General features: G+C 40.5%; 1 protein-coding gene across 5 annotated transcripts in view; it reads left to right on the top strand.

Moving 5' to 3' along the window:
* LOC144372237 (palmitoyltransferase ZDHHC19-like) overlaps positions 1–12999 on the top strand; it is a 41106-nt gene extending 28107 nt beyond the window's left edge. For 3 of the 5 annotated variants that reach the window (XM_078035617.1, XM_078035616.1, XM_078035614.1), the window contains 3 exons: positions 379–483; positions 3681–3785; positions 12969–12999. In XM_078035617.1, coding sequence (XP_077891743.1) covers positions 379–483; positions 3681–3767 — 192 coding nt within the window. In that variant the 3' untranslated portion in view covers positions 3768–3785; positions 12969–12999. Of the gene's footprint in view, positions 1–378; positions 484–3680; positions 3786–12968 lie in introns of those variants that run through there. The other 2 variants (XM_078035615.1, XM_078035618.1) reach the window with 2 other exon arrangements.

Here is a 12999-nt window from a genome sequence, read left to right as displayed (position 1 = left end):
TTGTGGCTCAGTGTTAGTGTGCTTGCTTGGCATGCATGAGACACTGGGTTCCATTCTCAGCACCACATACAAATAAATAAAATAAGGGTTCATCAACAACTTTTAAAAAATGTTTAAAAAATAAAATAAGAGGTAAAGAAATATTTAATGTTTCTAAATAGCACTCCAGAATATTTATCATATGTTTATTTACTTTTCCATATTTCAGAAAATCATCTTTATTTTTCAATTGAATATATTGTAACCAGTGAGGTTTAATCATTTAAAAATTAGCTATGGAAAAAATAACTTTTTAAAGTTTGTTGAATATAAGGAGACCTGGTCACATTTTAATCTTTGACTTTTCCTGGCTTGTCTTCCTTTTGCTCCTGAACACAGCTGAACACCAAGTGGCCGGAAAAATTAGCAATTGTAATGGAGGAAGAGGATGGTGATGGAGAGGAACAACCTTCCACTGCCCCACAACTTGGCCATACAAGACCAGTGAGTGACTAATGGCGTGGTGTGCACATCTGTGCATGTGTGTTCGAAAAACAGCTGTTTGCATTTGACACTCAGAGATAATTTCAAAAAGCTTCAAGTTTAAAATATTTTACTATGAGAAGATTAATTTAAGATTAAATTAAAGTTTTTACGTAAAGAGTACTCATCAAAAACCACTTTTTTGAATAATAAAAATCCATGGCTTCTTTAAAAGTTAGAATACTTAACTCACTGGGTTTTTTCTTTCCATGTTTTATCCCCTTTTCCAGAGAGATCATCTATTGCTGTGTTTTTTCTCTGTTTCATAATGTGGGTAACTCTTCTTCCTGGAACTTAGATGTTTCTTCTTCCCCAGATTATGTACTTTATTTCTCCTTTTGACATTTCTCTCAAAGCCTTGATGACATTCTAAAGACAGTTGACGAGCTGGGGATGTGGCTCAAGTGGTAGCGTGCTCGCCTGGCATGCGTGCGACCTGGGTTCGGTCCTCAGCACCACATACCAACAAAGATGTTGTGTCCGCCGAGAATTAAAAAATAAATATTAAAAATTCTCTCTCTCTATTCTCTCCCACTCTCTCTTAAAAAAAAAAAAAAAAAGACAGATGAGAGTGAAATTCCCCACCAGCTGAGGGAGAATTTCAGCAGTAATGAGCTCAGATGGAGCCAGGGAGGAAGTACTAAGGGGGCTGGCCTGTGATGTGGTGGCTCTGAGGACCAACATTGATTCCCATCTAATGACAGAAGGCTGTGTTTTCTATATTCCTTACAACTGGCTCTTTGAAGTGAAAGGGAGGGTATGCATTATATTTGTATAAAACGTTATGAGGCTGGATTAATGATAGATTATTGTAGTGGAAACTACCACAGTGAAATATAAAGATCCCCGGTTCTTCCCACTGAAAATTCGGTGCTGGGCCGACCTGATCAGATTGCCCATCAGAATGTCGGAGCCCCTTCAGAGTGTGGTGGACCACATGGCCACCCGTCTCAGGGTGTCCCCAAGCAGGATTCTTTTGCTCTTTGGAGAGACAGAACTGTCCCCTACGGCCACCCCCTGGACTCTGAAGCTTGGAGTGGCTGACATCATTGACTGTGTGATGCTAGCAAGTTCTTCAGAGGCCACAGAGACATCCCAGCAGCTCCGTCTCAGGGTGCATGGCAAAGAGAAACACCAGATGCTGGAGATCTTGTTGTCTCAGGATTCTCCTCTCAAGACCCTCGTGTCACACTATGAGGAGGCCATGGGACTCTCTGGACACAAGCTGTTTTTCTTCTTTGATGGGACAAAGCTTTCAGGCAAGGAGCTGCCAGCTGATCTGGGCATGGAATCCGGGGACCTCATTGAGGTCTGGGGCTGAAACCCTGTTTGGAGGGCCCTCCAGGACTTGGGGACAAAGCATTTTTGCCCTCTCAGGGTTAGCAGAAGCTGAGTTAGAACCTATCTTTAAGCTGAGGCAAAATCAAGGAATGAACTTTGACTCTATCTCCTATTGACCCTGGTCTCCAGCCTAGATGCTTGGTTAGTTGTGTAGTGGTCGTGGCTGCCCTGGGGGGCCTGTGGCTGCATGACAGGTCCTGCTGAATTGTGCAGCCCCCAGGACGTGGAGAAGATGTCTCCCCCCTCATCTCTCACCTTCATCTCCTGTCTCTTCCTCCAAATGTCTGTTCTATGAACTGTTGCTCTTATTCAAAGAGTGACTTGAAGTAAATGAGGGTTGGGTTATGGGCTTCCAGGCCTGGGACACAGGGCCTTAGATCTCATCAAGGACCAACAGCGGCCTTATCCTCATTTGGGGGCTGGGAATGCAGTTTGCTGGGGGCACGTTCTCCAGAGTGGTGTCTGGGCTGCAGCTTAAGCCCTGGAACACTCTCCAAGAACGAAGGTACTAGGGTCTCAGCCACGGCATCTCCTCTCCCCAGGACCCTTTAGAGCCCCCTTTCTGGCACACACTTCCTGGTGCACACATTTGAGGCAGAACTGAGCACAGCCATTTGGTTTTGGACTTTGGGATCACAGTCCCGTGCAAGGATTCTGGTTTTGTGGCGTTTCTGCCTTTCTTCCCACCATCCTGTCCCATCGGCACCCTGTTTGTTTATTCTATATCTTTGAATATCACTGTGTCCTTATAGGATACGGTGTTCAGGAGTGAATATGCTTTTACTGTTGTGTGAGATTGTGGTGGGCATCGACGCATTTCACTCACACGTTGCCTTACTTAGCGGACACCGGGGTGCCACCACCTCCTGGCACCACATTCCAGGCCACGGTCAACATCCTTTTCGGTGTCCCTTCTGCGCTTGTGTGAAATTTCCCTGGCATACACACCCAGGATGGGATTACGGGTCACACAGGCTAATCTCTCTGGCCTTCCACTGGAGGCTTCCTTCCTCCTCATCCTCCCCAGCACTTGATACTGCCCAATTGTCTGGTTTTCGCCAGCCTGGTGGGCCCAAGGGGCACAGCGTTTAATGTATTCCCATTGGATCACCAGTAATTTGGGGGATCTTGTCGCTTGCCCCTCGGCCCCGCTGGCTGCTCTAGGAATGAATGGCTCCTTTTCCCACAGGACTTCCTTTTTGTGTGTTGTGTGTGTTTACTCTGAGGAGTTCCTTATAGATTTCTGGATAATTGCAAATAACTCAGAATGGCACTTTGTGAATCCAGGGATCCTTCACCGAATAGACATTCTTAATTTTAAGGTAGACACATTGTTTTGTTTTGAAGTTTGTTGCTTTTTGATTTATTTGAAGTTTAAGTTAAGATATTTTTGTTTTCTTATGTTAGCTCACTTCTTTTCCTTTCACGTTGAGTCCGCAGAGTTCGCCTTGGTCCAGCTAGGACACCCTAGGCAGTGCCCTGGTTGGCCACTGTTCTGAGCGGTCCAGCACTGGTTGTCACTTGTTAATGCCAGGCTCTGCTGGTTGGAAAAGATTAAACATCACCTTTAAACTATTTGATATGTACCTTTGTGTGTGAGACCAAGTTTTATTTTTTATCATAGAATGAGCCATTTTTCTCAGTTTTGTCTACTAAAAAAAAGCCATTAATCTTTCACTGATATGTGGTATGATAACCAGTGAGGTTTAATCGTTTAAAAATTAGCTATGGAAAAAATAACTTCTTAAAGTTTGTTTAATCAAAGGACACTTGGTCACATTTTAATCTTGCTTGTCTTCCTTTGCTTCTGAACACAGCTGAACACCAAGGGGCCGGAAACATCAGCAATTGTAATGGAGGAAGGTGATGGTGATGGAGACGTGCGGCCTTTCACTGCCCCATGACGTGGCCATACAAGACCAGTGAGTGACTAATGACCTGGTGTGCACATCTGTGCATGTGTGTTTGAAAAACAGCTGTTTGCATTTGACTTTCAGAGATAATTTCCAAAAGCCTTCAAGTTTAAAATGTTTTACTATGAGAAGATTAATTTAAGATTAAATTAAAGTTTTTACCTAAAGAGTCCTCATCAAAAACCACTTTTTTGAAAAATAAAAATCAATGGCTTCTTTAAAAGTTAGAATACTTAACTCACTGTTTTTTTCTTTCCATGCTTTGTCCCCTTTTCCAGAGAGATCATCCATTACTGTTTTTTCTCTGTTTCATAATGTGGGTAACTCTGCTACCTAAAATTTAGATCTTTCCTCTTCCCCAGATTATGTACTTTATTTCTCATTTTGACATTTCTCTCACAGCCTTGATGGCATTCTAAAGACAGTTGAGAGTGAAATTCCTCCCCAGCTGAGGAGAATTTCAACAGTAATGGGCTCAGATGGAGCCAGGGAGAGAAGTACTAAGGGGGCTGGACTGTGATGTGGTGGCTCTGAGGACCGCCATTGGATTCTTATCTCATGACAGAAGGCTGTGTTTTCTATATTCCTTACACCTGGCTCTTTGAAGTGAAAGGGAGGGTAGGCATTATATTTGTGTAAAATGTTTTGAGACTGGATTAATGATAGATTATTGTAGTGGAAACTATCATAGTGAAATATAAAGATAGAAATGAAAACAACTTTAAATGCAATAGCATCAGTGAGTTGTGAGACAGTTTGAAGGGTTTTCATGATGTGTAATGAGGTTCTGATATAAAAAATGAACCCAGAAATCTATCTTCCAAAAGCTAAATAACAGCTTCCTCAAATATAGTATAGTCAAATATAATTCTAGATGCCTGAATAAATAAATGTCTGTCCCTTATAAAAGTATCTTTCAAAGATAAAACCATTTAACTAAAAATAATAACAGTGGAGGCAGGAGATATGCATACATAAAATGACAATGAGAGCACCCAGGCCAAGAACAACCACCCTAAGAATCTTGTCCTGTGTGACATGGTGTGTCATGGGATGGTCGAGTGTGATCATTGAAAGTTGCAAACATTCAATAAGAAGATGGAGTTTTACCTAATCACTAAGGAAAGAAAGAATAAAAAAGTGAAAAATGAGAGATGGAGCAACAGGAATGCTCCTGCATTGCTAGTGAGAGGCTCCACTCCAGATTAGGGCTTTTTCAGTTTCCCACAAAATAAAACATGACCTTACCACCTATGCCAGCAATGTGTTTCCAGGTATTTGCCCCCATGCATTGAGATGTGTCCACACAAAAACCTGTGCAAAATTTTTATAGCATCTTTATTCATATTTGCTAAATCTATAACAAGATGAGTTTCAAAAAGTGAATATGAGGACTGTGTGGAGCTCAGTGGTAGAGCACATGCCTAGCCTGCTGAGACCCTGGGTTCCATTCCCAGCACCACAATATAAACAAAAGAAATCCAATGTATGTGCTACATCCATACAATAGAAATAGGATTCATGGATAAAAACTGAGATATCATAACACCAAAAGGCATGAAAGAATTTTGTGTTATCTATTTATTTATGACAGGAAAATAACTTGTATAATTGACTACATGGCTATGGCGTGGGCATATTATTCTCTGAAAGATCTTTTAGAGCATAGTGCTTAGTGGTGCCCTTCCATCTAAAGGGGCTAGATGCTCTCCAATTGCAAGTGTAGAGTGTGGGCTAGAAGTGTTCATCCATGCTAGGGCAGTGTCTAGCATGAATGTTTAGGACATCTCAAGTTTGAGGAGTTTTATAAAATCATTGATTGCAGGGAATGAGAGGTGTGAAGAGGATGAGTAGTAGGTTTTTAGGACAGTGAATTTATTCAGTATGATATTATAATGGTAGATACACAGGACAATATTCATTTTTCAAATCCCATAGAATTATATAATCCAATACAAAGAGTGAACTCTAATGTCTAAAGTGTCAGCTTTGGATTTTTTTTTATTGATTGTTCAAAACATTACAGAGCTCATGATATATCATCTTTTGTACATTTGACTCAATTGGGTTTTGAACTCCCATTTTTACCCCAAATACAGATTGCAGAATCACATCTGTTACATACTCACATTTTTACATAATGGCATATTAGTGACTGTTGTATTCTGCTACCTTTCCTATCCCCTACTATCCCCCCTCTCCTCCCCTCCCCTCCCATCTTCCCTCTCTTCCTCCTCTGCTGCTGTTCAATTCTCTCCCTTTTTTCCCTCCCCCTTGTCCCTCATAACCTCTTATAATTTTGTGTATCATTGAAGGTCTCCTACCATTTCCATATGCTTTCCATTCTCTCTCCCTTTCTCTCCACCCATTCGTCTTTGTTTACTGTTAGTCTTTTCCTCATGCTCTTTCTTCCTGTTCTATTCTTAGTTGCTCTCTTTATATCAAAGAAGACATTTGGCATTTGTTTTTTAGGGCTTGGCTAGCTTCACTTAGCATAATCTGCTCTAATGTCATCCATTTCCTTGCAAATTCTATGATTTTGTCATTTCTTCGTGCTGCATAAAACTCCATTGTGTCTAGATGCCACATTTTTTTTATCCATTCATCTATTGAAGGGCATCTAGGTTGGTTCCACAGTCTAGCTATTGTGAATTGTGCCGCTATAATCATTGATGTGGCCGTATCCCTATAGTGCGCTCTTTTAAGGTCCTCAGGGAATAGTCCAAGAAGGGCGATAGCTGGGTCACACATGGTGGATCCATTCCCAGCTTTCCCAGGAATCTCCATACTGCTTTCCAAATTGGCCTCACCATTTTGCAATCCCACCAGCAGTGTACAAGTGTACCCTTTTCCCCACATCCTCGCCAACACTTATTGTTGTTTGACTTCATAATGGCTGCCAATCTTACTGGAGTGAGATGGTATCTTAGGGTGGTTTTGATTTGCATTTCTCTGATTGCTAGAGATGGTGAGCATTTTTTCATGTAGTTGTTGATTGATTGTATGTCCTCCTCTGAGAAGTGTCTGTTCAGGTCCTTGGCCCATTTGTTGATTGGGTTATTTTTTATCTTATTGTTTAATTTTTTGAGTTCTTTGTACATTCTGGATATTAGGGCTCTATCTGAGGTGTGAGGGGTAAAAATTTGTTTCCAGGATTTAGGCTGTCTATTTACCTCTTTTATTGTTTCTCTTGCTGAGAAAAAACTTTTGAGTTTAAGTAAGTCCCATTTGTTTATTCTTGTTATTAACTCTTGGGCTATGGGCGTCCTATTAAGGAATTTGGGGCCCGACCCCACAATATGTAGATCATAGCCAACTTTTACTATCAGACGCAGTGTCTCTGGTTTGATATCTAGCTCCTTGATCCATTTTGAGTTAAGTTTTGTGGCTGGCGAGAGAAAGGGATTCAATTTCATTTTGTTGCATATGGATTTCCAATTTTCCCAGCACCATTTGTTGAAGATGCTATCTTTCCTCCATTGCATGTTTTTAGCCCCTTTATCAAATATAAGATCGTTGTAACTTTGTGGATTAGTCTCTGTGTCCTCTATTCTGTACCATTGGTCCACCTGCCTGTTTTGGTACCTGTACCATGCTGTTTTTGTTACTATTGCTTTGTAGTACAGTTTGAACTCTGGTATCGCTATACCTCCAGACTCACACTTCCTGCTTAGAATTGCTTTTGCTATTCTGGGTCTTTTGTTTTTCCATATGAATTTCAAGATTGCTTTATCTATTTCTACAAAAAATGTCGTTGGGATTTTGATTTGCGTCGCATTAAACAGTAGAGAACTTTGGGTAATATCGCCATTTTGATGATGTTAGTCCTGCCTATCTATGAACAGGGTACATTTTTCCATCTTCTGAGATCTTCTTCTATCTCTCTCTTTAAGGTTCTGTAGTTTTCATTGTATAAATCTTCCACCTCTTTTGTTAGGTTGATTCCCAAGTATCTTATTTTCTTTGAGGATATTGTGAATGGAGTGGTTTTCCTTATTTCCATTTTAGAGGTTTTGTTGCTGATATACAGGAATGCCTTTGATTTATGCGTGTTGATTTTATAACCTGCCACTTTGCTGAATTCATTTATTAACTCTAGCAGCTTCTTTGTAGACCCTTTTGGGTCTGTTAAGTATATTATCATGTCATCTGCAAATAGTGATAATTTAATTTCTTCTTTTTCTATTTTTATGCCTTTAATTTCTTTTGTCTGTCTAATTGCTCTGGCTAGTACTTCAAGAACTAAATTGAATAGAAGTGGTGATAGAGGGCATCCCTGTCTTGTTCCAGATTTTAGAGGGAATGCCTTCAATTTTTCTCCGTTTAGGATGATGCTAGCCTGAGGTTTAGCATATATAGCTTTTACAATGTTGAGGTAAGTTCCTGTTATCCCTAGTTTTTCTAGTGTTTTGAACATAAAGGGATGCTGTCCTTTGTCGAATGCTTTTTCTGCATCTATGGAGATGATCATATGGTTCTTGTCTTTAAGTCTATTGATGTGGTGAATAGCATTTATTGATTTCCGTATATTGAACCAGCCTTGCATCCCAGGGATGAATCCTACTTGATCATGGTGCACAAGTTTTCTGATATGTTTTTGTATTCGATTCGCCAGGATTTTATTGAGAATTTTTGCATTTAAGTTCATTAGAGATATTGGTCTGTAGTTTTCTTTCTTTGAAGTGTCTTTGTCTGGTTTTGGGATCAGAGTGATGTTGGCCTCATAGAATGAATTTGAAAGAGCTCCTTCTTTTTCTATTTCTTGAAATAGCTTGAGAAGTATTGGTATTAATTCTTCTTTGAAGGTTTTGTAGAACTCCGCTGTATACCCATCCAGTCCAGGGCTTTTCTTGGTTGGTAGTCTTTTGATGGCTTCTTCTACTTCTTCCTTTGTTATTGGTCTGTTTAAATTGTGTGTGTCTTCCTGTCTCAATCTAGGCAAATCATTTGCCTTAAGAAATTTATCGATATCTTCACTATCTTCTATTTTATTGGAATATAGGGTTTCAAAATACTTTCTAATTATCTTCTGTATTTCTGTAGTGTCTGTTGTGATATTGCCTTTTTCATCCCGTATGTTAGTAATTTGACTTCTCCCTCTTTTTCTTTTCGTTAGCATGGCTAAGGGCTTGTCTATCTTATTTATTTTTTCAAAGAACCAACTTTTAGTTTTATCAATTTTTTCAATGGTTTTTTTGTTTCAATTTCGTTGATTTCTGCTTTAATTTTAATTATTTCTTGTCTTCTACTACATTTGCTGTTGTTTTGCTCTTCCTTTTCTAGGTTTTTGAGGTGTAGTGTGAGTTCATTTATTTGTTGGTTTTTTCTTTTTTTGAGGAAAGAACTCCAAGAAATGAATTTCCGTCTTAAAACTGCTTTCATTGTGTCCCATAGATTCCGGTATGTTGTGTCTGTGTTATCATTTGACTCTAAGAATTTTTTCATCTCCTCCTTTATGTCTTCTGTAACCCATTGATCATTCAATAACATATTGTTCATTTTCCATGTGATGTAGGTTTTTTCCTTCCTTCTTTTATCATTGATTTTCAATTTCATTCCATTATGATCAGATATGGTGCATGATATTACCTCCACGCCTTTATATTTACTACGAGTTGCCTTATGGCATAATATATGGTCTATCTTTGAGGAGGATCCATGTGGTGCCGAGAAGAACGTGTATCCACTTGATGATGGTTGATATATTCTAAATATGTCGGTTAAGTCTAGGATATTGATTGTGCTGTTGAGTTCTATAGTTTCTTTAATCAGTTTTTGTCTAGAGGATCTGTCTAATGGCGAGAGAGGTGTGTTGAAGTCACCCATAATTATTGTGTTGTGGTCTATTTGACTCTTGAACTTGAGGAGAGTTTGTTTTATGAACGTTGCAGCTCCATTGTTTGGTGCATACAAATTGATAATTGTTATGTCTTGTTGGTGGATGGTTCCTTTTAACAGTATATAGTGTCCTCCTTTATCCTTCTTGATTAATTTAGGTTTGAAGTTGATTTTATTCAATATGAGTATGGCCACTCCTGCTTGCTTCCGAGGGCCATGTGAGTGGTATGATTTTTCCCAACCTTTAACCTTCAGCCTGTGTATGTCTTTTCCTATCATATGAGTCTCCTGAAGGCAGCATATTGTTGGATTTGTTTTTTTGATCCACGTTACTAGCCTATGTCTCTTGATTGGTGAGTTTAGGCCATTAACATTTAAGGTTACAATTGAGATATGATTTGTACTTCCAGTCATGCTTCTTTATTGATTTATTTTAGTTTGGCTAGTTTTACTTTTTGGTTATTTTCCTCCCCCTTTACTGCGATACCTCCTGCTGTTAGTTTTGGGCACTATTTTTCAATTCCTCTTCTTGTAGTATTTTGCTCAAAATGCTTTGCAGTGCTGGTTTTCTGGCTGTGAATTCTTTTAGCTTTTGTTTATCGTGAAAGATTTTAATTTCATTGTCAAATCTGAAGCTCAATATTGCTGGATACAGTATTCGTGGTTGGAATCCATTATTTTTCAGCGTTTGAAATACATTGTTCCAGGATCTTCTCGCTTTCAAATTCTGTGATGAGAAATCAGTCTTTAACCTAATTGGTTTACCCCTGAATGTAATCTGCCTCTTTTCTCTCGTAGCCTTTAATATTCTCTCCTTGTTCTGTATGTTGGCTATCTTCATAATTATATGTCTTGGAGTTGGTCTATTATGGTTTTGAATGTTTGGCCTCCTGTAGGCTTCTAGGATTTGGCAATCCATTCCATCTTTCATCTCTGGGAAGTTTTCTAGAATTATTTCATTTAATATGCTGTCCATTCCTTTGGTTTGAATCTCTGAGCCTTCTTCTATCCCGATGACTCTCAAATTTGGTTTTTTTATGACAACCCATATCTCTTGAATAGATTGCTCGTGGGATTTAAGCATCTTTTCTGTGTTGACTATATTTTTTTCAAGTTGATAAACCTTGTCTTCATTATCTGATGTTCTGACTTCTACTTGATCAAGTCTATTTGTAATATTCTCATTTGAGTATTTAATTTGGTTTATAGTTTTCTGCAATTCTAGGATTATTGTTTGATTTGTTTTTTAAGATCTCTATCTCCTGGTAGAGCTTGTTCTTTGCCATTTGAATTTGTTTGTTTAATTCATTTTCAAAATATACTTTTATTGCTTGGACTTGCTGTCTCATGTCTTCTGTAATATTCCTTTCCATTCAAGTTAGGTATGCCGAGTTCTTTCCCTATCCCTGCTTCTGATGTTTCTATGTCCTCCGGTAGAATTAAGTTGTCTTGCATTGTTTGTAGTCCTTTTTTCCCGTGTTTTCTCATGTTGTCCACGTTACTTTCCAGCTCTATTTGATTGTCGTGTTTCTGCTCTCTTTATAGATTTGTTTTGGTTCTGTATTACTCTGATGTCTCTCCTTTGTGTTGTTAAACTATGCCTGCTAATGTGGATTCGGCTGGGAAGGAATTCCGAAGTCCGAGCTCCACTGCCGACACTACTCTGCTATGACGGGCCCCAGGCTCCTTGCCGGGGTGTCCTAATGGGGGTGTGTGACTGGACTGTCTGTTTGGTTTCAGCTCCCAGTCACGGCAGGCAGGCGGTCTCCAGCCGCCCAGTATCACAGTCCCCGGGCGGGTGATCGGTCGCCAGCGGGCGGGCGTTCTCCAACCGCCCAGTTACGCGGGCAGTGGGTGAACTGTCGCCAGCGGGCCTATGGTTTCCAGCCGCTCAGTCGCGAGGGCCTTGCCTCTAGTCCCTTGGTTTCTCCTGCTAGTCTTGGTTTCTCCTGCTAGACCAGATTTCCCCTGAGTGATGGTTCTCGTCAGTTCAAACTGTACTCTGGGCCTGCCGTTTGTTGGGTGTGGAAGGTGGCTATTGGGAACCCCGGCACTCTATTGTTTTGTTTCTGTTGTGGGGGATAGAACTGTACCGATTCCTTCCCCCTCTGAAATCCTGTACTCAGCCCGGGGGTCAGTGCGGGCTTGGCAGGCGAGATTCCACCTAATCGCAGCCACTTTTCTCCCTGCTTGCTAATTAATCGCTTCTCTGCAGCTCCATGCCTTCTGTAGCCACAGGGCAGGCCGTGGGAATCAGTCAGCCCAGATCTCCGGGGTCACACAGTTGGCTATTGGGATCCCTGGCACTGTATCGTTTTGATTTTTTCTGCTTGCCCCTCCCCCAGCACTGGCTAGACAGGTTTCATTTTGGCAGCTAATGGGAGGGGGAGTTGAAGGTCAGGTGTCTCTCGTTTTCCCCTAGTCTTTATGCAGGCTCACTCTGATACTCCCTCCCCTGGAAAGCCTAGGAGAGATTTTATGCGAATTCCCCGAAGTCTGGGGGATGAGCTGAGTGACACACACCTGTTTTATTGTTGCAATCTGTTGGAGAGTGGTGGTGGATACTTCAGTTCTCTAAGATGGTGGCCGCTGATTGCCTTGGTGGAGTGTACCCTGTGGGGGATAGGACTGTACCGCTTCCTTCCCCGTCTGAAATCCTGTACTCAGCCAGGGGGTCAGTGCGGGCTTGGCTGTCGGGATTCCATGGAGTTGCAGCCACTTATCTCCCTGCTTGCTAATTAATCACTTCTCTGTGAGCCACACTTTCTGTAGCCTCGGGGCAGGCTGCGAGAATCAGTCAGCCTGGATCTCCAGGGTCACACAGTTGGCTATTCTCAGCTTTGGATTAATAGAAATACATCCGTATTTGTTCATTTGAGGTAGAGTGGTTGCTTGGCATGCACGAGCGCCATGGTTCAAGCCCCAGCACCTCCAAAAAAACAACAAAAGTGTATTAATATATAGATTTGTATCCACAATAGGTATCATTGTAAGTATACTGTACTGTAATGCAAGATATCAATAAGAAAATGAGGAGCCAACATGGGAACATTTCATGTCACAAGAAACTCAGCGAGGATCTCTATTGTTTGCTCACTTTTTATACCTAAAATTTATACTAAAGAATCCATTAATTAGAAATAATTTCACTACAAGAAACTTAAACAATAAAAACAACTGTTTTCCAAACAGCTTATAAAAGTTATGGTTGTAACTAAGAGAGGTTTGTGGCAGGTATTAAAATACTTGTTGTTTAAGTCAATTGTATTCATAAGTAGTCTTCAGGCCTTAGTTGAAAGAACATAAAACGTTTTGCTTCTAAATTATGCACTTTTTGTTTCCTCTCTTTGGCAGCACCCAGTCCCGAACATGGCGAAAGGGCTCA

The sequence above is a fragment of the Ictidomys tridecemlineatus genome (genome assembly GCF_052094955.1).
Source record: "Ictidomys tridecemlineatus isolate mIctTri1 chromosome 3 unlocalized genomic scaffold, mIctTri1.hap1 SUPER_3_unloc_1, whole genome shotgun sequence".
In the NCBI taxonomy this organism is placed as follows: Eukaryota; Metazoa; Chordata; class Mammalia; order Rodentia; family Sciuridae; genus Ictidomys; species Ictidomys tridecemlineatus.
This window is presented reverse-complemented; position numbering and strand designations above follow the sequence as displayed.